The following is a 27,210-nucleotide window of genomic DNA, read 5'->3' on the forward strand; positions in this document are numbered from 1 at the left end:
AAATGTAGTCTTTGAAATGGCAAGTAAAAACAGAATGAAACATTATCATTTCAGAATTAAGCAAATCAGTCAAGTGCATTAAACTGCACTTAATTATAATTGTATTAAATTTTATATTATTCTTGGTACAAATAATCTCAGAATCCTTACATGAAAAGAGAGAGAGAGAGATAATTTAACCATTTTCATGTAATATTTATTTGGTTTACCATGGGTCACACACTGATCTATAATAGAGTGTGGGCACCATTTTTATTAGTATGCTGTCATGCACAAGCATTAAATAAAATGATCATAAAAGGATCTTATTTATTATTTAAATTCTCTATATCCATGTGATGCTTGGTGTGAGGAACAGATTCAAATTCAAACAATTCATCTGCAATATGTATCCCCTTCCTCTGTAGCTATAGTAAAAATAAAAAAAATAGCTTTGAAGAAGTTTTACAAGTTTTATGGCAGCAATATCAAACGCTCATTGGCTCTCGCCGGTTTCTTCATAGATTACGAGAAATTCCCTAAATAAAGTCCACTACAGAGACAAAAACCCTACAGCTGGGTCTCATATAAATAAATACAAAAATGTTCTAAATCTAAATCTACAATTTGACATTAAATTTAATAAATTTATCTAAGTAAATGAGAGCATGGGTCAAGAGTTAGTGGTTGCCCAAACGATCCTCTTTGTTGCCTGAGGATGCACTGTTAACTCTTCTCTCTCAACTGCCAAACAGAACTTGGAAAAAGCAGCTGCAGCAAACTCATTACAACACATTAAAGTAATTAAAATAACCTTATGCACACATGTAAATTAGGGGTGTCAGCTTGGATTTGCGCAGCTTGTCAGTTAGCAACGGCTCTGTGTAGTAACATCTGCTCTATGTAAAATCACGCAGATGATGGAATTTACATATATATCGTGCACCCCTAATTTAAATAAATAGATAGATAGATATGCTTTACATATAAAATAAGAGAGAAACCAGCACAACATTCTATAAAGTTACGCATATTTCTATTCATTTTAATGTGGGATAATTTATATTGTCTTTTATTGTCTTTCTCATTCTTTATGGATTGTTGTCCTGAATTATTCTGCTGCTAGAATCAAGCACTCCAGTTTATAAATGCATCTATTTACAACATAAAAGAATAGCTGAATCGCCTCAACTTAAACCATAACTAAACAAAAAGAGAAATCCCATATTCCATTTCAATGTCTTCCAGATAAACAATTTACATAAATCTACCCCATCTCTTAGGTGCCGTAATTAGCTTTCATCTCCCTGACTATGGAAAGAATTCTCCAAAGCGAAACATGTGACAGGTATTGTGGTCTTCAGTCAAGGTTGTGGCCATTGGGTACACAAAGGTCAAACAGACTACTACGCAGCTACATGTTCAGTACTGCTTTGGCTATTAATTAAATCTATTATTATTATTTTTAAGAACCACCTTAACATGTCTAATAATTGGAATTCAGAAGAGCAGCTTTGGAGTTGATCTTCACGCGGCTGTGTCCATGAGTGAAATCAACACAGTTCGTTCCTGTGACCAGATGAATCACAACAGCCTGCAGGGTCTTAATCCACTTTCTTAGGTTTTCGATTCTTCCATGTTACCACCCCTATGAAGGTGCCTGAAAAAAAAAAAAAACAATGAGGGTAAATTTATTCACTATAGTAGACATAAAAAATAACTGAATTCAAATTTCTTTTTCTTAAGTGTAAAAAATAAGACTGGCTTGTTGTGATTTACATTTACATTAATGCATTTATCAGATGCTTTTATCCAAAGAGGAAAAAAAGCAATTTGTCAAAAAGCCATATTATTTACAATATACAATGCAGGTTTACAACTAGATTAAGAAGCAAGTTAGAAAACAGGATCAATGCACAGAAGAAAAATAAGTGCTTTTTGTGTAAAAGTGCATTGATTTTTGGGTATGAGGCGGTTAAATGTTGCAGAATAGGTGTGTCTTTTGTTACTTCTTGAAAGATGTGACTGTCACAGCTGTTTGGAAGGGGTTTGGATATAATTGCCTGCTTAAAGCTTACCAACAAAAAGTAAGAGGATTAATGCTGCAACTCCAGGAAGTATGACTGAATATTCTCGTGGAAGAAAATAGCTGTGGATCACGTGGTCACTGTCTACAAAAGGCTGGAACAAGGGGCAGAAAAGTCTGCATCAGTGTTGATCACTTCAATATTTTTTTTCAGTAGCATATGAAACAAAGCATGTTATGGGCATCATATCAATTTGGGAAACTGCTAAACTTAATAATCTCATTTAAATAAAGTTTAAGCATAAAGCACACACATACTCACCAAGACTATGACCCAAATGGTGTAATACATAAACAGCAACAGACTAAAACCAACAAGTCCAAAACCAACAGCTTGATCTGCTCCTGTTGCCTGGAAATAAATTGTTTATAGAGCTTAAATATAAGCCTAAATAAAAGTGCAAATTATATTTTATATAACTCCTTTAAAATAAAACGCAAACATTTAATGATAAACAATATACATAAACATAAAATAAACATTTAATTTTTGATGAATTATTAATATGTTGTCTTTTATTGACTGAAAACAACGAATGATGTGTTTTTAAGGCAAGTTTAAAGATGCACACTTAAGGTGTGTTTATGTCTGGATCTCTGCGACAGGTCAAATCATTCATTATTTGTCATTAAGCAATGAACAAAGACGTACTTCTGAACAAATACATTTTAATACATTTGAACTATTCTTTTATTAGTGAATTATTCTCTGTCGCCTAAATACGGACCACGGTGTGAAACTCGTGTGTTGCTTATGAAACATATTAACTGGAAAGTTAATAACCAGGAACAACGTGTCGACCAACTTAATATGAATACATATACAAGCAAACAACAAAAAATAAATAAAAAACATAACACCTCCACGTCAGATCATCTTACCATTATAAACGTGTCACTCACTTCCGCATGAAACCAAAATGTCCTGATTGTGAACTGTACTTCCGACGAACAACGGAAGTCGTGCTGGGAATTGTAGTTTTTTTTTAATCTCTCAAAAATGTCCAGCACACGAGGGCGCTCAAAGACAGATAATTACTGGTAAGAATCCGCGCTAAATGCACATCTCCCGTAACTTAACCTGTTTTTTATACGATCTATGGTATTAACATGTTATGATCTTTTTGTATCAGAGATTGTGAATCGGGTGAGTTAGCCGTTATGACTGAGTATATATTCTACTATCATCTGGTATCTTGTTTAATTTAATGTATAGCATCAACACCATGTCAGCAAGTTAAACTATCAAAGGAACTAAGTTTAGTTAAAGGAACCAAGACTAAACAAAATGATACAGTTTGTAGACCTATTATATTTAGTTTCAGCTTTATTACTACAACTTGATGTTAAATAAATCACACAACAAAGATTTAATTACCCAACATTATCTTTATTTCCCCCAAATAATACATACAGATAACCTCACCTGACAGTTACATTAAAGAAAGAAACATTCACATTTGAGTGTAGAAATATAGTTCCAGTCCATCATTAGAAAGTATCCTCTCCATGCATGAAACCAAACAAGTCCAAGAAAACTTTGGAGCAACACCACATTGCTTATATATAAATATCTGTCACAATCAGAAAAATAAATTCATATCCATAGTACTTTAGTGGTAAATTCATTTTTAAAGAAATCTCCAGAATATATTTCACTTTAATGTTGCTGTCACTAATATGGATGTTATCATGGAAAGCTTTCTGTAAGTGCATATAGCTTTCATCCTTTACAACACAGTACAGGAGATTCTGGAGAATGTGTGAGTGACATTAGTTAGTCCTTGGTATTTAAGTGCTGTTAAAGTGAACTTTACATATATATCATCCGCAGTTTCAGTATCCTGGAGCCTGTGCCACTCAATGCTGTTTGAACCTTAGATTTATATATTTAAAACAATATTTATTTTATATATAAATAAATGAAAGTGCACGCATTAATTAAACAACATTATTTTTAAAGAGAACAAAAGCTCCAGATTACTGAAATATGCAAAAACTGTAAATGACATCATCCCTCTTGCTTCCAACTTTTGCATATAGATCCCAGTCTGCTATATTTATATATATATATATACTCTTCTGCATTAGAAAGATCACAGATTACAGTCAATTATCACTAACAACATTACAAAAGTGTTTGTAAGACACCGAGAGAAAGAGCAAGAACCACAGATGGTCATTATTTCAACACAAATGTTAGACTTAAAATTATTTGACATCAAGGTTGAGGGGAAAATCCCCCTGAAAGAGACTCCAGTGAACCAGCCTGCTGGCTCGAAAATAAAGATGACAGGATAGAGTTCATTTTTCTTAGTTGCTATTAGCTTTTTTTGTGTAAGAGTAGAAAGCTACGAAGAGTAAACAATGAAAACAATTAAATAGGATTTTCAGTGTCTTTAGAGAATCCCCTTATACTAGCTAAGCAGAAACATCCAGAACACGCTTTATCAGGCCACAAAACTATCATACTGTATATTTTGCCCTTTAAAAGTTAGTGTTACTTTAAATTTCCAGGAGTACTAATCCTGCAGAGAAGCAGCTGGATCAAGCCACTGACTCATTTTTTTTTTTAAGTGGAATTAATAACAAAAATGTTAATTAATATGAATGAGAATGTAACGAACTCTCTAGTATACTAGTGAACAGTGATTCTGTTTAAACGTGTAATTTTAAGCCACTGGACAGGTGAAATATTTCAGGGCTCAATTCCCTGAAAGAACCCATTAAAATGGGCTTTTACAAAAGAAAACCACATTGCACTTTTCTCACAACTGACAAAAATTTAACAAAATGTCAGTCTTTAATGTGGTGAATGCTCTCAGATCAACTGAGAAAGATTCATCTCCATGACAAAGATCATGAATAGCTAATAAGATGACAAACAAGCAGTACATGACAGAGAAACACAGAAAACTAGGCCTTTCGTTCTCTCTATTTCACTGTCAAGTCTATTGTACACTGTTTCCTATTGCACACCAGGTGCTGGTCAGAAACACAGAGGCGGTCGCCAAGGACAGATGTGTGACTATGAGTCACGGTCTCTGATCTAGCCCTACAAACAATGCAATTATTCAGTGGGATCTTACAAAAAGAATTCTCAGAATCATTTGCTCTTACGTTATATTTGAACTGCACAATGCAGGATCTCACTGGATATGATCATTTTGATACTCCCACAAATGATCATTTTGAGAATCCCACAAATGACTTGGCTGTGCTGTTGTGTTGTGTGCACCCACGGCAGAGCTGTCAAGAGCTAAAACCCACGGTCACACAAATACTCAAAGCTGAAACCAGCAGCAAAGTCAAGGATTAGAATAGTGAAATAAACTGAAATACTGACAGACAGAGTTAGAAATACACTGGGAATCTTCCTCAGGAAGAGAAAGAGAAAGAGAAAGAGAAAGAGAAAGAGGGGGCAGCACAGTATATTTATGTATTTCATCTTCACCAGTCCTGCTGGAATGTATGATACTGAGTGTGTGAGTGTGATACTGAAAGTGGCTATGTTGGGGAATAGCTTAACTGTTTTCTTTGCCTCTAACACACATGTATGACCAGCCATACATGATTTTCTGTATATTAATCCATGTTTATCACAGGCAAATGGGCTTGTTATTGATTAAACTGCATTATTAGAATGTATGCAAGGGCTGTGGATTTCAATGCTTTATTTAACGGGTGTGAAATGCATCACAAAAAATGTGTGAAATGCAAATCATCCCAGTTTAAAACATGAAATAATATGTGAAATGCTACTTACATTTTAATATAATATTAAACAAAATGTTATTTCTAAAACCTTTTGGACTGCCCTCATATTTCACAGTGTTAGACTGAAGCTCCCATCATGCCTCATTTCTTAAGGCATTTCAAGTAGTTTGTAATCTGCTGTAAATATTTACGATTAATTCATTCTCACACATAGAACAATGAACGTACCCACCACTGCATGATTATGGTGTTATGGTTGTAATAGGCGAGTAATACGTCAGACCCATAAGAGGAGCAAGGTGTGAAGTCAGGTTCCCACTCTGACATACAGTCCGTCTTGCGCTCGCCATCATTTAAAAAGAATAAAGAAAAGGCAGTGACTGTGTGTGAGAGTATCTACTGCGGCCTCAGAGATCTAATGGCTCTCAATCACCACCGGTTCAAAAACACCCGCAGACACCCTGCCAAAGAATAAAAGAACCATATCACACATGATATTACAAGAGTCAAATAGTCAAAAATACACTACTAAAAATTCAGCTTTAAATTGACATTTAAACCATGTTAAATTGAAAACAGGTTTTTTGCAAGAGATTTCATAATATATACTTTCTACTGTATTTCTGAAAAAATAAATTCAGCCTTGGTGAAACTGATTCATTTAAAATGTTTTTAAAAAAACACACACACACAAAAAAAAAAAAAAAAAAAAATCATACAAACACCAAACTTTTTAACGACAGCATAAATGCACTGTAAAAACTAGTTAACTAGCAATTTAACTGAGTGAAAGTAGCTTCTAAACCATTTTTTTATGTAATAAACAAAATAATTAAATTCATACGTTGTACATTGATAACCAGAACACAAAATTAAAAGACATTAAAAAAAAGAGCACGTTTACCTGTTGACAAGCTGTATGCCACTTAACGCTGTGGTGCCATCCCTACTGACGAACAGAGTTAAATTGCTGTCTGTGAAGTGATAAAATGATCAGCTTTAGTGATGTGAAGGCTTCACAAGTGGGTAAACCCCTCATATATGTATTAGTAATCAAAGTGTTGAAATAAAATAAGCTTAAGAGGAACTAAATGGTGCTAAATAGTTAAAACTACTACTAAGACAGCTACCAAATTCTTTCTCCACATACCCTCATTGTTGCTGACATCCGCAAAGTTCTGACTCTGCACAATCTTCTCCACAATATCATCTGCATCAATGCGTGTGTCGTCCACCCATGTAGGATGGTTCTCAACAGTGTCCTTCTTTCTCCTGCATAGATACATAGATACTTAACTACATGCCATTTTTGCTTGTGCATTAAACATAAAACAACAAAGACTTTTAGTATCTTGGTGTTGATGGTGACTCCCCACCTGGAGGGTCTGTTTGGGGGCAGAGCAGGTCGTGGGGGACGTGGGGGTCTCTCTGGTTTAACCCCTTCTTTGTCCGGCTCTACGGGGCTCTCGATAGTGGTAGACGTTCCTCCGGATGTGTTGCTGCTGCTGGTGGAGGTGTTCCGCCGGTGCTGGGACAGATCTGTCAGGCTGGAGGAGTGAGAGTGCTCCGTACTATAGCCTGCGTGGAGGACAAGCACATCCCACAGGACTAAGGGTGAGCAGCTGTTCTTGTGATTATAATAAGCAGTGTTGTGAAAGAACGTCAAAAAAGAAACAAAATTGTTCAAAAGAATGTCATTTAATTTTCACTTTAACTTTTCAGCCTCTAAGATTTTACACTACAGTTCAAAGGTTGTTTTTTTATTATTATTGATATTCAGACAAGAATGCACTACATTGATGAACAAGTGACAGTAATGACATTCCTATTGTTAAAAAATATTTCTATTTGAAATAAATACTCTTCTTATTACAGGAAAAATGTACATTTATTTTATTTTAAATATATTTCATATATTTTCAAATAGTAAAAACGGAAATATTTCTACAATTTAAAATAACCGTTTTCTGTATTTTTAATCAAATTAAAAGAGAATAAGATACTTTTCCTATTACCAACCCCAAACCTTTGAATGGTAGTGTATGAATGTACAAATTTTCTCAATACATTTGTGTGATTTTAGAACTCAAAAATATCCGTATTATTCATTGCTCCTGTTTCATATTGTAAATTGCGAAATAATTTATTCAGTTGTAAATCTAAATGATTACATATCAATTTAATTTCAGAAAGAGTAAGATTGAAGAGTAGTTTGAAGTTGTTTTTTTATACTGTAATCTGCTATAATCTGTACCTGATGCTCTTTTGATCGTGCCCTGAGTCCCACCTGAGATTTTGCTCTGTTGGCTGGCAAAGCTGGAGTTGCGAGAATGTCCCGTGTGAAACACTTCATCTGGACTGGACAGGTTCTCCTCCAGTCCCTCCTGAAGTCCTCCTAAGAACAAACAACCTCAGGTTAGCACCGTTTATTTAGAAAGCCCAAAATATCGAACAAAAACAGTAGTTACAAAATCATCATAAAATACTTTGCATTTCTAATACAATTGTAAATGTAAAGGATTTCTCCACTTGTTAACATTCTCCAGATTTCACAGATTGTCTACTGTAGGCGTGTTGGTCATACCAGAGTTGTTCCCAGAGGATCTGCTTTTGACAGATCGGCGAGTGATGGCACCGAGGGCCGGTGCAGAGTGGTCGGCGGTGCCCTCTCCCTTGCGGTCCAGCTGCAGAGAGGGGTCCTGCCCAGCCATGGCAATGGTCTTAGCTGTGCTCACGGGCCTGACGAAGAGTGGAAAGACAAGTTAAGATATCATCAGGGAGCAATAAAAGCTTGTACTTGTACAATAAAAGCTTGGAACACAAAGTTAATCCACAATATACAACACACTCACGTTTTGAAGCAGGGATCTCCAGAGAGAAGAGTCATGCCAATGGTAACCTGTAAAGGAAGATTCACATTTTACTAAATTAAAGAGTTTTCTGTATCATAAAATAATGCATTTTGATCGCAAAATTATCTGCTTCTGGAAAGCTACACATGAAATCTAGATTTAAAATGAGTAAAAATAACAAAAATATCTATGATTAAATGTTGTCTGTTCCATTTCTCTTCACATTTTCCCTCTTGACATGTCTACAAGACAGTGAGTCAGTCAGTCTGTCACAACAGGGAGCGAGTGTGGGTTGATGAGATGGTTTGGCCAGTCACATATCGCCCACATAGTGCCGAAAGTCTAGATGATGAGGTTTGTACTGACGGCAAATAGACTGGTGCTAAGATTAATGCGGAGAAAAAGGTTCCTGGCCTTTTAAAGATGAAAAATGAAGTGTTTGAGCTTTCAGTCAGACCAAAGCCGATCAAAATACACACGTGTAATGTCAGTTCTGAAATGAGATAAGAGACATACAGCACTTACACCCACATGAACAAACATTTACACAGAGACACACTCACTTTGAGTATGGAGTTGTCCTGCCGAGTGTTCTTGGTGTCGTAGCCCTCTAGTATACAGCAGCGAACGGTGGAGCCTGAACCAGCAAACTCCGCCAAGTTGAGGTCAGCAAAGCCCAGCTGGAAATGAGAGAGGATTTTAACTTCACTTCAGCCATAGAAAAAAATCTAGCTCTTAACTCTTCCAAACAGGTGTCTGAGTGAGTTCTCCTGTTTTTCCACTTATACCATCAGCTTAATAAGCATGAAACCAGGAATAAGTCAGGGAAAAGGAAAGCAAAGGGTTAACACTTAAGGGCTCTCTTATGTAACTACAGGCATGTGAAGCTGGCAGAGTCAGTCATGCATGAAATCCCTCACAGTTTCTCACTCGATAAAGGTTTCTACAACACTACTGACAAGCATTCTTGTCGCTCACTTCATACAGTTATCTACAATCTCCCTCTCTAACTCTTCTTTCTCCGAAAAATTCTATTAACCTTGGTTAATGATATAACAGTAGCTGATATAATTTTTTCCATTTCCTTTATTGGATGAACCCCTTATACAGTCAGCACCGAAGCACGTGACCAGCTGGCCTTTAGAAATCATTGATGTGTGATATTACAAGGGATAAAGGGACAGATGCACACAGAATATGTTTTATTATCATACCTCGAAATAACCCATCATAAATATTTTTACTGCCCATGACCAGAATTTTGTATCAATTTTAATACAGATTTTTGTGCCCATAAGAATAGCATATCATTATATATTAACCCTTAAAAATACATTTATTCACTAGTTTCCATGGTTTAATCTTTGTAATAATTGTGTTAAAAATTTAAAAGATTGGATGACCAATAACTTTCTCATATTAATTTCAGATAAGACAGAGATATTAGTTATTGGACCAAAAAACAGTGCACAGAATTTCGTAGATTACAATTTGCAACTAGACGGATGTACTGTTACGTCCTTTACAGTCAGAAATCTGGTTATTATACTAGACAGCAACTTGTCTTTTGAAAACCATTTCCAAAATTACAAAAACAGGGGTAAAGAGACACACTCTCTCTCTCTGTTTAAATCTAGATTAAATCTCTTTCACTAAGCATTCTAATAATGCATCTCATAATTTTGGACTGCAGTTGTATCTGATCAAATGTGCATTATTATTCTTCAGCTTGGGTTAAACTAATTAATTTTACTTGGTTGGAACAGCAGCTATGCTAGTTATGTCTCTATTTGTTTCTCTGTTTTGCCATAGGATGTAACTAAGATTTACACAAGATCCAGTCTGGATCCAGAAGACCTGAGAACAGATGATGTATGAAACATGCTACCTGTCAGAGGACATCATATGATGCTAACCCTGAAACAACATACAGAACTAACAAATATTGCTACAAGTGTGATTGCATATAAGTATAGCTGTTAATAGTATTCATAATCTGTTTGACTATGTCTTTAATTTATTTTTCCAAAAAATATCTGCCATATGCGCATAAACTGACAGTCACCACTGATAAGCTACTACTAAATATTGTAGAAATTTAATTTTATGTGAAGTTGCTTTGCAGTGATGTGTATTGTAAAAAGCGATATACAAATAAACTTGGATTGAATAATTCAAATAAACCTCTAGAGGAATACAAATGCTTGTATTTTTTTCAAATTTCTTATGCCAAATATGAAAGGTCCGGGTCCGACTATTCTGCTTGCTATTATGTTAGTTTCTAATAAGCTAAATGATCAACAACTTGCCAAGTTTACATCATTTAGTGTAGTATTTCATGTAATGGACCCTGGGTGTAGAGTTTCACCTCAGGTCTCTAACCTGAATAATATACACCTGTTTGAAATGGAGACTATAACAAGCAGCAGAGACAGAGACATCGGGTTTTTATCACATCTTCTTACAGATCTGTGCATGTGTCTGTGGCCTTCCTCATCTATGCTTGCTGTTCCACTGCTGTCTTTAGCACAAACTGGTTCCTCTGTGACTGGCACACTTCTCCTTTATAGAAATGACTCCTGCTTTTAAAAGGTTTATGTGTTTTATTCCAGACAACCTTGGTTTTCTGTGCTCATTCTGAGACTGAAAATTGCCACGTGGTTAAATGATTCGCAAATATTTTCCTTTAGTAAATTCATGTTAACTCATTTCAGTTCAATGACACTGATAAGATAACTGTAAATGTACTGTAGCATTCAAATATCCACCATGGCATAGGTTCCCTCTAATTCATCTTAAAGGTCATATCCACCTCCTCCTTCCTGTGTTTCTTGCTTATTCCCAGTTACAGTCCATTGAGCTGACCTCCCTCATACCCTCTTTCTGCTGCGCCAGCATACGGTTTTGACACAGTGCTCCTGCTCAGGACGTAAGCGTTCAGTAAATGAAGAGAAATGGACACGGATGTACACTCCCAAACAAAACATCCTCCTGGAACTCATTACATTATAAATGCAGAAGGATTCCTTTAAGGGGTAGGTATAGGTGTAGGGTTATAGAAAACACAGTTTGTACAGTATAAAAACCATTACACTGCAATGTCCCCATAAAGCATGGAAACACAATGTGTGTGTGTGTGTGTGTGTGTATAGTCACACTAAGGGCCTTTAAATGTTTAACTGTTTAGGAAATATCTCGCATCCTTTCTGTCTATTATCAGTGATTGATTGCTTGAATTTATTGTACAATTAACATAAGGTGGTACAAGCAATGATAACTGTGTGGTTTAGAGATTCTCAAGGTGTGGAAACACACGTCTATTGTAGGCCCAGACCAGAACACTGAATCCCTAACACTAACCTCCCATTGCATTACACTCTTTATATGCATGCAGTATTTCTTGCACAGGTGATGTCATGTGTGTCACCCAGTACAGTGTGTAAACTGGTATACAAGCATGTAACTCGCAAGAGATTTGTGTATGTAAACATATAAAGCCCAAGGGAAAAAAAACAAACCTTTTGTATAACAGAGCATGAGAAAAAATGTGCATTATAGACCGTACGAGAGGAACAAACATTCAGTTGGAAATAAAGAAAAGGGATGACGGGAAAGCTCCTACCTTTGAAAAAGCCTTTCCACCTTTAAGTTCCTGCAAGGACAAAAGAGACAGAGAGAGAGAGATTATTTGTTATGCAATGTTTGCTATTGGTGTGGTGACGCTATGAGGCAAAAGGAGTGAAGGGTAATGAGAGCAAAGGAAACCATGAGACAGCAGATATCCTGTATAGTGTAAACCAAACTGACGGAATACCTCCATAATCTCTGTTAAGTGGGATAAGGGTGTTTTATTCAACCACAGATTTCATTTTGAGCAAGAGCATATTAAAATTGTTTTGAAACTACCTCCAGCAGTTAATCTTTAATTTTTTCTTCAAATTTATTTTATGCCTACATTTTATTGTTTTAGCCTTGTCCTAGATCCAGTATTTGTATTCAATATTCTAAACTAAGACTGAAGTAAGTGTCAGTGACCATAATACAATCCATGTGATCTGTAAAAAGGTAGCATGATGTTTTTATTGTGGGTCTTAAAATGTTAAGACTATAAGACTAACCTTACGCACAGACACTCGGCAAATGCAGGGGTCCAGGACCCCCGTGGCAGGACTGGCACTCATCTTACACACAAAGGAGAACTTCTTTCGCCAGCGAACACAGTTCTCCTGAACCTCCTGCCTGTGGAGAGAAACAGAGAGAGAACGAGTTATCAACATTATTACAATTCTTTATGAGACGGCCGGTGAAACATTGCCGAGGAGACACAGATAAAACTAAGAACACAATGGACTCTTGTGCAATCTATTTACTGGGAATAATCGCTCTTCACCACAACAGTCCATCTTTGTGAAACAACAGGACTTTGCACAGGAAATGAGAACATTAAAGAATCAGATTAGAACACAGTTGAGCTCTCAGCCACAAACGAAGTTAGACTGGCAGCAGAAGACGTACAGTATGAAATGCCAAAGGAACCATTCTCATCCTTTCATCTCTGCAGACCTCTTTGATGAAAGTGGGTCAATATGTTCTCCCTTCACTTTCGGTTATGTTCCTTGTCATCCATGCTCTGCATTGCTCTCTTACATCCCACCACTTTTAGAAACTCTGAATGGATGGTAAAAGTTGTCTAATTGTTGGTTGGTGTTTTTTTTGGGGGAAACTCAAAATATTAATTTCAATGTATACAGTAAATACTGTGCTTTTTTATGAAATGTTGATGTTTGATGTCAGTTGTGTGTTCTTGCTGATTTTTATTTATTTATTAGTATTAACTTTTGTTATTATTTAATAATCCCATTAATCAAATGTATTAAATTGTCCGTTATACTTTGAGAAATATAACATAATAGTGTGTTGTAATACTTTAAATAAAAATACAGATCCTTTAAATAATTCACAGAAACTACATGCACAAATGCATACATTAACATTGACGAAGTTTTAACATGAACCCTTTTATTCCATTCAAATTCAAACATGCATCTTTCTTTCAGTAAGCTAGGCCCTATGTGTTCAGTAAGCTTGTTTCAGTAAGCTATGCGTTTTCAAGGCTTCAAGGTTTTATTGAATGCTATCTCTATACAAGTGCAAAGTAATGCATTCTTAGTCTTTTATTTTGTAATTTTAAGAGCAATAAACATATATTGCAATGTTAAGGAATTCATGTTTTTTTGCATTCAGATATGTAAATCAACATGTATAATTGTTAGTAGTCAATTAATGAGGAGATAATCGAAATCGAATCGGTCTGAAAAAATAGTATATATAGTATATATATAGTAATTATTTTTGTGTCAATTTTGACTGGAGCATCAACTGAGTATTACGTATATTAGTATTAGGTGAGAGTTCTTCAGGAACATTATCCGTCTCCTAATATGGTCACTGCAATCACAAAACCAAGCACTGTTGTGTCTGTCTCTCTAGATAAAGCTCCCTCTCTTATCCTTTATATTGTTTGGTGCCTGGAGGTAGATTTGATGGCCTCCTCCTGTCCTTTATTTACCCTGGGCTTGTTGCCAAGGCATCTGTCCCTGATATCCACCGGCGTGCCAGGGAAAATGAGTGCGGATAACAGCACATCTATTACCCCAGTGTGACCCTGAACAGACTGGCCTTCCACTAACACCACACACTCACCAACTGCTGATGGGCTACAGGTCACGTTTGACTCCGATAGATATGTCTGATAACAAAGATAACTTAGCATCCCAGACTAAACAGTTAGTTAGTTAGCAGACTAAAAATCTGTCCCATTTCAAAGCAAACTGTGAGCCAAAACAACTCAGGCTCATATTACACAGATTAGGCTGAGAAAGACTTCCAAACTCACTCCACATGACACACACACACACACACGTTTGCACATGACACACACGACACACACACACACACGTTTGCAGCTACAGCCCCTGGCTTACAATTCTTTCAGAGTCTGAGGAACATCCCATTGCTTTGTTCATTTGAGTGAGATAGTGTTTCCTTCCTGTTCTCTAAGTGACATCAGACATTCACAAGTTCCACTGAAACACTCAAGCACCTGTCAGCTCACAGCTGGAGGATGACTCATAAAGATCAAATCAAGACTTTCCTGGTGGTCTGAAGATCAAAGGAGAACAGAATATTGTATTTTTCGTCCTTAAGTTTTGAAAGAACAGACCTCATAGAAAAAGCATTATTAATTAAACATGAACTTTGTAAAAATAATGCAGTATGGTGAATCACAAATGGCCCACAGATTAGCTAAATGTTACAACCTTCCTGACATTTTATATCCTGTTCCTTCAAGTTCTGAGTCTATTGTCACAAGTCCAACTGGCAGCCCCCAAAACCACTTCGGCAAAACATGACTGGACAAAATTATAGGGTTATTCAATCATTCCATTAGGTTGTACGGAAATGCAGAAGGTCATGGGCTTCCTCTGTAGTCCTGATGGGTTTTTAGAAAAGCTGATTCACATTTATAGTTAACAAAATCTGTGGTTATTATTATACCTGAGAAGACAGAAATTACACGGTCATACCTTAAACAAGAATTTTAAAACTGCTGTATGCTTTTAAAAGTGCATTCTTTAGTGTGTATATATATAAAGAGAGAAAGAGAGAGAGACACACACACAGTACAGTGCAAAAGTCTGACAGTAGCCAGTGATCAACACAGAGATCTGATCAGATGAAGAAACAGAACAAACTTTAGACAGAATAAATCAAGAAGAAGAGTGGCAATGTCTCCAAGACACCTGAAAGCTACAGTAATGTGCAAAGTTTTAGGAACTTGTGTAAAAATGCTGTAACGTGAGGATGACTGTCACAAATAATGCCATATATAGATTTTATTAATTAACTTTGATTAACTTAACTAAATTAGATCAACATTTGGTGTGACCACACTATGCATTAAAAAAGCTTTTGTCCTAGGTACACTTGCGCATTTGCAGGTAGGATTCTTGAAGCGTTTTGGAGACATTGTTACAGTTCTTCTGGATTTAGTCTGTCTCAGTTTGTTCTGTTTCTTCAGGTTATTCCAGACAGACTGGATGATGATGAGATCAGATCTCTGTGTGGAGCACTGGTTGCTGTCAATTATAAATCAACGGCAAAAATAATGTTTGTAAATGTAAACTGATATTTACTACTGACACACTACAGCAAAAGATAGAAATAATGGACTTAAAACCATTTTTTGTTGGAGAAAATACTAGTAGCCTAAGCAAACAAATTAGAATTATAAAGACATTCTCAGTTTTGTTCTAAATGGTGCACAACCAACAAACATCAAACTGAAGATGGATGAAAAACAATGCTTCTCTACATGGGGTTTATTAAACGGTAAAATACATAACAATCAGCCACTGAATGACTCAATGTCAGTAAACACAGACACACACACACGAACCCAAAGGTACAGATATGTACTGGAAAGTGGCGTCCTACATACTCTCAGATGATATGTACTTGGGGTGACATAGAAAGATTCACAAAACAAATCCAGATTAGAGCTTAGTTTAACCCTGGATTCATTAAAACACACACACACACACACACACACAGCTCCAACAGCCATTCTCAGATGAGTCAGTACAAAGCTTTTGTAACTAACCACAGGTCAGATGGGAAAGATAATCTGTGGGATGAGCAACCTAGCAAATCACTTGTGCCACAATGAAAATATCCTACTTTACTGTAACAACTTCAATCTGTGACGTGAACAAAGCTGATAAAACTCCCAATCTTTCACAATAAGGTGAGAAAGTTAATACTTTCCATTATGAAGCAATTTCTTTTTATTCACTACTTTTGAAAAATAAATAAAACAAAAATGGGCCAGCCAACTCAATAAGGGTAACTCAATGAACGCTTACATTTGCTGTATTAAACCATAATGTGGTGTGACATAGTGGCTAAACATCACAACAGTTAGGTTTGAATCACATGAGAGATGACTCATCAGCTATTACTGTTGTGCCCATGAGGAAGCCACTGAACCCTGGGATGCTCCAGCGGGACTGTCCAAATACAAGTCAAAGTGGATAATGGACATGGACATGTGCCACTGTGGTATAATGGTTAACAACTGACTTTATATCATGATTGATGACTGCCATAATATCATGAAATGTGACACTCCTTAGCCATAACTGTAATCAAATGAAAGCAAGCTATTTAAAGTGTAAAGCCTCATAGACCTCATTAGAGTTCAATAAACAAGGATCGATCCTCTCTGGACTCACATCTCAATATCAAAACAATGATAAGGTTCCACTTGTTATGAAGATGTAAATCATTAGTGGTGTGTATGTGGATTCTAAGTGGTTTCTTGAAGTGGTGCCGCTTTCACTTTCTTGTTAGTGTACATGTGTTATTCTAGTGTACACTTGTAACTCTGTGCACCTTGTCTTTAATAAGGATTTTAATGCATGCTTCCAATGTAAATTAACAATTAGTAAATACCCTCACAAACAAAGTAGGTCTTAAGGGAAAGTAGACAGTTGAGAAAGAAAGCATACGTGTAAAGTATACTGGATCCGGGCAGCTCTTAAAGTGACAGCAGTCTAATATTCCCGCTATCTCTCATTCATGTTAATCAAACAACAAAAGAGAAAATCTCTCACTTTAATTTTCATTTGTATGTAGCATTTCTTTATTTATTTATTTTGTTGTTCTACTGTAGTTTTTTGTCCTATTGCTTATTATTAGTTTCTAATTCTTATTTAAATCACTGAAAGGTTACAAGAATCATTAAAAGTACATTTATTTACAGTGCATTCAGGCTATAAATTATTTTACCAGTATGTATGTTCCCTGGGAATTGAACCCCACAACCTTTTGCGCTGCTAACGCAATGCTCTACCACTGAGCCACAGGAACCAAAATTTCTATGGAAATTTCCATGGCATCAAAAAATTTGATAACATAAAATTTAAAGCAAATAATTAAATTGTGATATATATATATATATATATATATATATATATATATATATATATATATATATATATATTTACCATAATATAAAATTACTCATATCATATTATAAGATTTTGGTCATATAGTCCAATCTTTAAAGTCCCCCTGCAGTGAAAAAAAAGTTTTTTTTTTGTTGTTTATTTGTCTATGTGGTGTTTTTAATATGCTTTTAGACAACCCTTGTGCCAATCCATTAATCAACACCATTGCTGAGTATTTTCTCCTAAAAACTGTAGTTTCCCAAAGGCTGACCCAGAATTGCGGTTTGAAACAGCCCTCATTTTGCTATGTCACAAACCAATAACCAATCACGTCAAAGGATTGATTCCTATCAGTAGCATGCAAATACACCACTACCAGCACAAAACCCAAAATAAATTACAGCAAAAAACCCATAAAGCCGTGGTTTAACGTGAATTTAGAACCGCTAACTTGCATTATAATCCGCAGCAACAGTGTAAAAGTAGCCTGGAACTCAGACCCACCTCTCCCAAATGGGCGTTTGCAGTTCACAAGTGCTTGAAGGCGTTTGCACTGCTTGCGGGCGCGAATTAAGAATCACAAACCGCTGTATTCGAGTCTTCAAGGCATTTTAGGACACAACATCATCAAGTAAAACAAATGTTACATTATTCACTGTAGTTGTTCGCTAGTAAAAACATAGTTTTATCAGTTATTATCTGTGTATGCCATAGTTATGCATTTACTACAGTTCAGTGGATCAGGAGGCACTGGCCGTTGTGACTGAGTGAAGGCAGGACTAATTTGCATATTCATAGATCAGCTTATAGTAAATGAGGCAAGGGTGTTGTTTTACATTCAAGCTATTTTAAGGCATGAGAAAATTATTTCACAGGAAATGATGATCAAAGATAAGTTTCAAGGGAAAAAATATTTGACTACAGGGGGACTTTATGAACACCTAAGAATTGGCATGTAAGCTAATGCACGAGCAAAAAGAAAAAACATTTTTTAGAAAATGCAAATGTTGCTCCAGTAAGATTTTTTTGCAACCATTTCTGCTCGTGAAAATAAATGTGCAAAATGTGCAAACTGAACAAATTCTACAAAAAGTGATTTTAATGAAATCCCCTACATCTCTGCTCAGTTTTATCTTACTTTGCTCGCTCTTTCTCTCTCACATAGACATACAGTAAATGTCCAGTTAGTCTCCATTGTTACGTAAGGCCCATCCCACAGGTGTGCCATGTCACTGAAGGAAGAGACAATCTTACATAACCTAGACTTCTGGTTCCTCTGTCAAAGCACTTATCTGCTGCTCATGAGGGATGGATGATTAAACTACGGCTTACTCATTCGATTGCTGAACAAACGTACCGTCTCTTCTTGTAAACTTGTAAAAACTTCAAAGCATGTAGACCGGTGCAAACAAGCTCAGACCAATGACATGATGAGACATGACAGAGCAAGTCAGAGACACCTGCATGTCAAGAACACGCAAATATAAACAAAATGTAAATAATAGCTCACAGCTATTACAGCCTCTTGTACCACAAGGTTTGCATTTTTAACATGCAAGCTTTTGAACCTGTTTTGAACCCAAATAGCTGTTTTTAAACACATTATATTTGAAGAAAGAAGGTAGGAACATCTGATTTGCATTAGGTGAACCTAAAACTCAACAATTAATTGGTGCTCCCAAAGGAGGATTGGTGGATTAGTCAGTCTGTCATGTTAGTTTTGAAAATATATAGTTTTGCACATCCTTATTCAGTAAACACTAACATTTTGTGCTTTTATAACAGAGTGGTTAAAAGAGCCATCTAAAGTTTCAGCATTTTATGTTTCCCTAAAGACCAATTATAATACAAGTAAAAGTTTTCAGCAGCAAAAACTGTTGTGATTTTGTTTTCCCACCCTCTCTCTGACCACTACAAATAAACAGGGTGATTTTGCTACTGCTCCCGAATGACAATATGTAAAGGATATTTTGAATGATCTCTAGGGGTGCTCTGATTGATTGTCAACTGATCTCATAAAACCGATCTCAAGCTGATGATGCATCTGCCGTGACCGTCTTGGTCTCTGTCCGGAGCGGGGGAAATAATTATAATGCTTTAGTAGAGGTACAATTCATATTTCTTCATTGAATAACTGATAAAGTAATTTGATAAAGTTTCTGGAGACGTCATTTCACAAACCGTGTGAATGAATCACCACGCACGCTTCTGATCTCTCAAAATGCAAATGGATCCAAATTACATCGCGTCTGCACTATAAGCGAGCTGCATGCTGCACAGTCGACACAGGAATTGTCACTTGCACTATTGGGGCAGTGTCAGAGGCTATGATCGTCACTAAAGTTTATAAATTGCATTTTTTTCTTTTTAATTCTTGCCAGTGTTTAAACCATTCAACGCTCATGCGGTATTCTGAAGACCGTGCGCTCATGCAGAGCACACACATAATAATGCCAGGTTCACATTACATTGTTTGTAGTGCGTATGTGGTGCATATTTTTTTTGTGCTCATGTTAATGGATTCAAGCGTTTAAGTTTTACAAACGGTTGCAGTCTGAAAGTGCATTTAGGAGCGGTGCATCTGCAGCAGTGCAGAGATCGTTTCCACGCCGAGTCTATTTTTGCTGCGCTGCAAAGCGCATTATTTGCGATAAATATGAACATGCATAGACACAAAAATGTAGTAATTACACCATAAATGCATAGAATAAGTCTACTGTGTTTCACAGCCAACACATAGGCTATGGTTTTTTGGCTTGGTTTAAAGGAAAAAACACTTTTAGGTAAACAAGGCAATCATTTGAAAGTTCTTAATTAAAGTTCTTTATGAAGAGTCATTTAAATCTTTATGTAATAAAGATTTAAATGACAAAAAAAAAAAAGAGATAAGTCAGTAGAGCTGACTGTTTCGGTCAATGTTAAGTTTTAATTTAGAATGTTGGTGATTACGTAAGAAAAGTAGTTTAAATATTTTGCTTTATCAACTTAATATATAAAGCTAAAAGTAAATGCATAAGTAAAAAGCCCTAAATAATGGATGAAAGATTGTATTACTGTATTATGTAAAAACACAATGTTGAAAAAGCATTTTAATTAATGTTTGGATTTGAAATCAAAATAATGGATAAATATTGTGTTCGTGGTAAACAGCCATAGATCAGGAGCAGACCTCTGTGTGAAAGCACAGTCCATGCTGCTTATATACGCACTGCAAACAGAGTGTGTGTGAACCTCACATACAGCTCACAAAATCAGGCTTGTGCTGTGTAAGCTATTGTGCAACAATTACACGGTTGTAAAAACTGTGTAAATACAGTCCATGATCAAACATTTATGGGAGATAAATATATATTTTTGAAAAAATTGCCTCCTCCACCCCTCAAATGAAAAAAAAAAATCCTCTCACAAGAGTCATCAAAAATGAAATTCAGGGCCTGAATAAATGTAAAAAAAAAAAATCTTGATTGGATCATTACTATAAATACGCAAACTTTTCAGATCAAATGTTACATAGCAGGGAATTCTAAATGTTTGCTTAAAACTTTTATATAAAATAGCAGGAAGAATCCTGCTTTCCCATTTAATAAAGGCAAAAGGACGTTCAAACTCATCTTGCACATCTGTGTAAAATCTGTAACAGATCAGAGGCAGAAGATGCATTCCTCATCTGGATCAGGGAGAACAGGAATGATGGAGGGAATCAAGTTGGAATGATTAATGAAAATATGAGTCACACAGAACATACAGTCACATGCACATGTATGCACACATGCATCCACAAAGCACAGGCACACACCTTCAATGGGATAGAATTAACACAGAGCATATGGGATTAGAACGATGTAACATGAATTTAAAGGAAAAATAAACAACATGAGTTACTTCACAGATATACACATCATTAAGTTGCACTGATGTCATGCAGGCTACTGAAAATAACAGTTGATGTGACGTGGATGTGTGGCGATCACTTGCCATATGAGCACACTACTAGAATCTACTCTGAGCACAACAGATGGACGTATGGAGAAGATATGCTCACACACTCTCCATATATGGAAGCACAGAGCTCTGGGAAGAAAGAATGAGACCGTTTCTAAGAAGCGACAAGCGATTTGTGTGTTTGCACTGAACTTAAATATGCAGTACAATGTAACACTAACACAACCTAGAAGCTATTTTTTAACATACAGGTGAAGTTGGAATATGGACCAATTCGATTTTACAGTGGGCATGGCTACTTATTACACACTGACTTGTCCGAACTGGTTAGGTCAAAAACTTGGAATTACATGGAAAAGATGGAACTTTTATCACTTTTTATCGAGTCACACCTGGTTAGGACTTGGCTTGAGATTTAATGAGGTGAAAAGCATTTTACTGGCTCCAGACATGTCCGTTTTTGTGTAAAGTTTTCTGGACACAGGTCGACTATACATGCTTTATTTGCTTTGGATGGGGACCTCTGCCACTGAAACTTTAGCACAACATCCAAAAACAGTGAGTTTTGTGGAATCACGTGGGATACGGACATGTGTTGCACCTTAAAACGTGACCAACTCAAGATTATCAGCCCTGATGAATTATTCATGGTTCTTTCCATCATGCTGAAAAACTCAAAGAGAATGCGATGTGAAGCACTGGAGTGGCTGATATCTATATTTCATCACTCTGCAGAGCTCATTAGCTTAGTGAAGCATCTAGTACCAAACACACAGCCAGGATGATTTAAGGAAAATAAATCAAGCAAAAATTGTTTACTGTAATGTCTTCTTGACAGGGCATAACCTGTGTTTAGATTATTCCTTACAAAGAGATGTAATGGAAAAAGGATGAGGGCGGGGGGGATGGGGGGGGTTGTATTTTAATACTTTTCAAATGTTTGGGGTCAGTAAGATGTTGTAAAAATTTATGAAAGAAGTCTCTTACGCTCACCAAGGCTGCATTAATTTAATCAAACTTCTATTTGTCTATTTGATCAAACAGTTGTACTGCTTAATATATGGAAACAATGTGCAAACCATGAAACTTTTTTCAGAATTCCATTTTTTTCAGAGTTTTGAAATAGAACACTTTCTTACATAAAAATTTGAAGTAAAAATCGTTTGATCAACTGAATGTGTCCTTACTGAATAAAGGTATTCAATTACTGCCCCTCAAACTTTTCAATGTTACTTTACGTGTGTAAATACATACAATGTCTTTCATAAAAGCTATTCATAATTCTTTATTTTTCTGCATGCCCTCATAGAGTATAGATCTCTAATTGTGCGTAAGGGTGAGGTATGATGTTGTCTTGGTGTAAACACAATAACAGCATTCCAGAGGTTCCACTGAGAGCATCAATCTTCTCCCAGGGTAAAGAGTAAAGACTATGCTAGGATCATCCCTCGCAAACACAATGACTCCTAGCCTCTTTCCACAAACACTCTGCTGGGACAGAAGGGCACTGCTGTTGTTGCTTGTGTCTAAAACACAAAGACTATGACAAATGGAAAAAAAACTGATTCTGCATGGAGCATATTTAGAGTTAAGCCTCATGCAATCAGTTGACAGCAGTGGAATTAGCATTTTAAACTAAGTATTTGGTCTGCATTCTCCTTGACGTCTTTACATCTTTGCCCACACAGTGAGGAATGCTATATAAATTCATCAGAACAATGTGTATTACTGAATGCGCACTTTCTGCAGTCTGAACTGTAGCCTAATTTCCAAACCAAGAGTTAATCTGAGCCTATCTGTTTAGACAGACAGTTAATCCAGGACTGGTGTTAAAGCCCATACTCCTGTAAATCTACACAAACATCTGGATCAGAAACATGTTGTATTGATGTGTGCATGTACAACAAAGAACACTACAGATATGCGTATGCTTGTCAGATACTACAGAAGGTAATGTGATTGGGATGTGTATGTATGCTTATATGTATAGCAAGGCATTCATTGGGTTGAAGAATCTGATCCTGCTACAGTCTCAGTAGAAACTGATTTTGATTTTTTTTTACGTCAGACGGGATGGAAACAGCACTTGACCCACAAACTGTTATTTTATTCAGAAGCTTTAGCGTTAACCTTTAGTTAAAGTATTTCACAATATAAATAAGCAGCAATGTGTAAGGGAGAACTGTATTCAGCAATCACAGACATTGCTACTCCGAGTTAGAGTTCTCAGAAGAACCCTGATTTACCTGAAAAATAGTAGGTAATTTTCTCCATAATACCACTTTTGTGTGAGAAAAACATAGGTCTTTTTCAATCAGGATGGGATTAAAATCACAAACCATGCTCATGAAACCTAACCTGTCCTGATGCTAAACTTTTAAATACAAAAAGAGAATAACCAATTACTCTCTCTTTCTCACAGATTAAATGAATCTACAGATTCAGTCATACAGAGGGATCTGCTTTTTATTGCATTATGTAATGATCTCTCATGCGCTGAGATTAGGCTGTACCTGTGGTAGGGGATGGGGGCCAAGAAGAGAAGAGTGGTTTTGTAATGCATTCCAGCTCTCAGAGATTCCAGTCATGTTGACATCTCACAGGTTCAGGCAGTGACACACAGCTACCAGAAACTTCTCTCTCAATGCTGCCATTCAATACCATTTGAGGTCTAGGGGGGACAACCAAAAACAAATGCACTCTTTCTAGAATCCCAGTCATCTTAAACAAGTTCTAACTAATGTCGAAGTCTACAGCTATCCAAAATGGAGGATTAATCGACCTGCCTGAGGATGCAAAGATTGTATCATACGTAAATTGATTGACCTGCCATGAAAGGAAGAATTTACTGCGGTTGCGTAGGTGGAACTCAAATCCATCTTGAGTTTGATAAATAATCCATTCACACTGAGGTGAAAAGGCAGCAGTTCATGGACATTTATGGAGAGCCAATGTGAATATATGCACACACCACCGCAGAAATAGCTACAAAACCCTATCACACTGGATTATAACCCGGCTCTTTTCCTCTCTGATAAGGTATGCAAATAACAACCAAGTAATATACAAATTACCACGTAATATACAAAGAAAGGTCTGTAGACCAGTCCTACATGATTTACACACTTGTATTCAACCTTGCAGTGTGGTTCACTCTTCGTATCTCTAGAAAAGAGGCACTAATTAATGGGCTTTGAGGTCAGGGTCTCTGTGAGTGGACCCTGTGGACTGCATTTGCCAACAAAACCTCACTTTAATTGATTACTGATTGGCAGCATTCAGAAGGTCGGAATTATTGGAATGGTTGGTGTGGAGGAGGATTGGTGACGTAGAGACACAAACTCCTTTTAAAGAGCACTAAACACTTTCCAATCAGTAATCAGAACATTGCTCTTTCAACTGTGAGCTGAAATCTGGAGGTCAAAATGGAGAACTGCAACTTTACAGTCATCTCTTATTCCACTGGAATGGATCAGAACACATGGGACAGGCCAGAACCTAACAGAAGAGCCAGAAACACACACAGGCCGATGCAGATGAGAAAATCAAACTCAGTCTTTATGAGAGTGACATACTGCCAATAACTATTGCACGGAGAGCCAAACAATATGAAATGGTGCTGCTATGGGAGCTCTGGTTACGTGAAAACAAACAAATACAAGATCAACTGAAAACAATGAAGTTATCAAAGCTGATAGAAATAGAATGCTAGAGAAAAAACACAAATATCTTTGAAACTATTTGAAATCAACTCCAAATCTTTACTGCGAGACCAGCATGCACAGCGTCTCCTGATGTTAGTCACATTTTACTGATCCAATCTTTACAGGTCAATTTTCCCTTCACTTCTTTCTCTCTCTCTCTTTCTCTCTTTCTCTCTCTCACGTGTCTGTGGTTAGAGGAGTTGTAGAGACTGACTCAGGCTCTCTCAGCTGACTTATAGAGGGAGAGACCCAGAAAGAAAACAAGCAAGAAATGAAGGAGTGTAGGGAAGAACGCTGCTGTGGGATTGACAGAGGCAAACTATTTTGTTCTTTAAGCCACTGGTTGAATATTCCAAGCTTCCCTTAATAGTTCTGGGAAATTGTGGAGCTTTCTATAGGTCAGAAGGCATTGTTGCTGTAATTGACCCAGAGATGAAATCCAAGGATTCTTCTGCTGCTTGTCAATGTAAGCCTGTTTAGAATGTAAACTATTGTAAAATGGTATAACATGCCTCAAAGAGATAATTTGTGAAATTATGTAAATGTATAGTATAGCATTAAATATAGATCTAAATGGGTTTAATTTTCCCTCATTCAGCTGCTGGTACTTTCTATGCCAGGCATTCCTAAAAAACAGGCAAGACTAAACTTACCAATACTCTAAAAAATAATGTTCTCCATGTAGCCAAGGGGCAAAACACTTTAGTGATGATTACAGTAATTTATAAATATGTGCATTATGATGAATGCTAAATAGCATTACAATGTCTCTAAATTGTGTTCAACGACAATAATTAACATCTATGCATGAAATTTAAGATTTGTTACATTAAATATATAATAATAATAATAATAATAATAATAATAATAATATGTAATAAAGGTGTTGATGAGGTGATCCCTCTCCCTCAGATACAACATCGAAATCCATTTCTGATGGACAAAATCAAGTCCAGCCCTTCTCGTTTGAGAAGCTGTTTCACTATACATCACAATGGGAAATTTTATATTATACACTGTATGCTGAACTATATATGTGACTTAACACACACATGTACAGGTCTACACATGTACACACAAATACATGCTAGCATGTATCTTTTATCTGACAAAGGAAATTAGGAGAGGGCCGGGATAATAACCCAATGGTAAAGACAAATTTGCCTCTGAAAAGAAGCAGCCAATTTTATTACCTTAAAAAGAATTTGGCCTTTGATCTAGCAAGCTCTCCAAGCTTGTCTATGAATGAGGGTCCAAATTCTGGGATTAACTGCTTCGAGATCACGATCAGAGTGCAGACAGTGTATATGACAGCAAATGCATCTTAAGTGGACAGGAACAGTTTGGAGGAAGAGCAGAAAATAAAGCACAATGATTTGCTTCTTAACATGCAGAGGCACAGCCACAAAAGCATTGTTGAGGAGAGGGAAAAAAAGACAAGTCTAAACAGTCTAAAATTATTTGCATAAAGAACGAAATGTAAGGGCAGCAGGGTGCTAAGTCACCAAGTAATTTCTTTCCTTGGATGTTTAAATGGGCACTTCAAGCCAACAGAAACAGCAATAATAAAGTACTGCTGGAACATTACAGCCAGCTTAATGCCAGTCATTATTCACCCGAGGAGTTTTCTTTCTTTCTGCGGTAGGTTGTCTCAGAACAAGGGCTTTGATTTAGGCTCGGTGTATGTAATGAAGTATCCAGACACTAGAGCTGAGCTTTGATGGTGCAATCATACCAAAACATGTGCTCATTTAATATAACCCAAATCTATCAAACAGTATTAGTCCCACACTGTACCGCAACAAAACAGCCATGAATACACTGATATAAAGAATCTGACACGTGAATGCGTTAAGAATGTTCTAGAATCAATAGAATGGTAAAAATATCATGTTTCGTCCTGTTTGGGATTGTACGTA

At 36.4% G+C, this 27,210-nt stretch overlaps 2 protein-coding genes across 5 annotated transcripts in view; both read right to left on the reverse strand.

Moving 5' to 3' along the window:
- Positions 1-245: 245 nt before the first annotated feature.
- On the reverse strand, positions 246-3,008 carry LOC113049261 (dolichol phosphate-mannose biosynthesis regulatory protein-like). Its single transcript, XM_026211448.1, has 4 exons — positions 2,948-3,008; positions 2,328-2,417; positions 2,058-2,160; positions 246-1,639 (listed from the first exon to the last, which is right to left on the reverse strand). The coding sequence occupies exons 1-4, from the start codon at positions 2,948-2,950 to the stop codon at positions 1,584-1,586; spliced, it is 252 nt and encodes an 83-aa protein (XP_026067233.1). The 5' UTR covers positions 2,951-3,008; the 3' UTR covers positions 246-1,583.
- A 409-nt stretch (positions 3,009-3,417) lies between these two features.
- The window catches only part of LOC113049262 (protein FAM102A-like), a 31,581-nt gene continuing 7,788 nt past the window's right edge, over positions 3,418-27,210 (reverse strand). For 3 of the 4 annotated variants that reach the window (XM_026211452.1, XM_026211449.1, XM_026211450.1), the window contains exons 5-14: positions 12,753-12,873; positions 12,257-12,286; positions 9,198-9,314; positions 8,635-8,681; positions 8,367-8,521; positions 8,037-8,177; positions 7,159-7,360; positions 6,933-7,054; positions 6,687-6,756; positions 3,418-6,243 (exon numbers count right to left, since the gene is read on the reverse strand). In XM_026211452.1, the coding sequence (XP_026067237.1) occupies positions 6,198-6,243; positions 6,687-6,756; positions 6,933-7,054; positions 7,159-7,360; positions 8,037-8,177; positions 8,367-8,521; positions 8,635-8,681; positions 9,198-9,314; positions 12,257-12,286; positions 12,753-12,873 (1,051 nt within the window). In that variant the 3' untranslated portion in view covers positions 3,418-6,197. The remainder of the gene's footprint in view (positions 6,244-6,686; positions 6,757-6,932; positions 7,055-7,158; positions 7,361-8,036; positions 8,178-8,366; positions 8,522-8,634; positions 8,682-9,197; positions 9,315-12,256; positions 12,287-12,752; positions 12,874-27,210) is intronic. The other variant, XM_026211453.1, reaches the window with a different exon arrangement.

Source organism: Carassius auratus, chromosome 30, assembly GCF_003368295.1.
Source record: "Carassius auratus strain Wakin chromosome 30, ASM336829v1, whole genome shotgun sequence".
In the NCBI taxonomy this organism is placed as follows: Eukaryota; Metazoa; Chordata; class Actinopteri; order Cypriniformes; family Cyprinidae; genus Carassius; species Carassius auratus.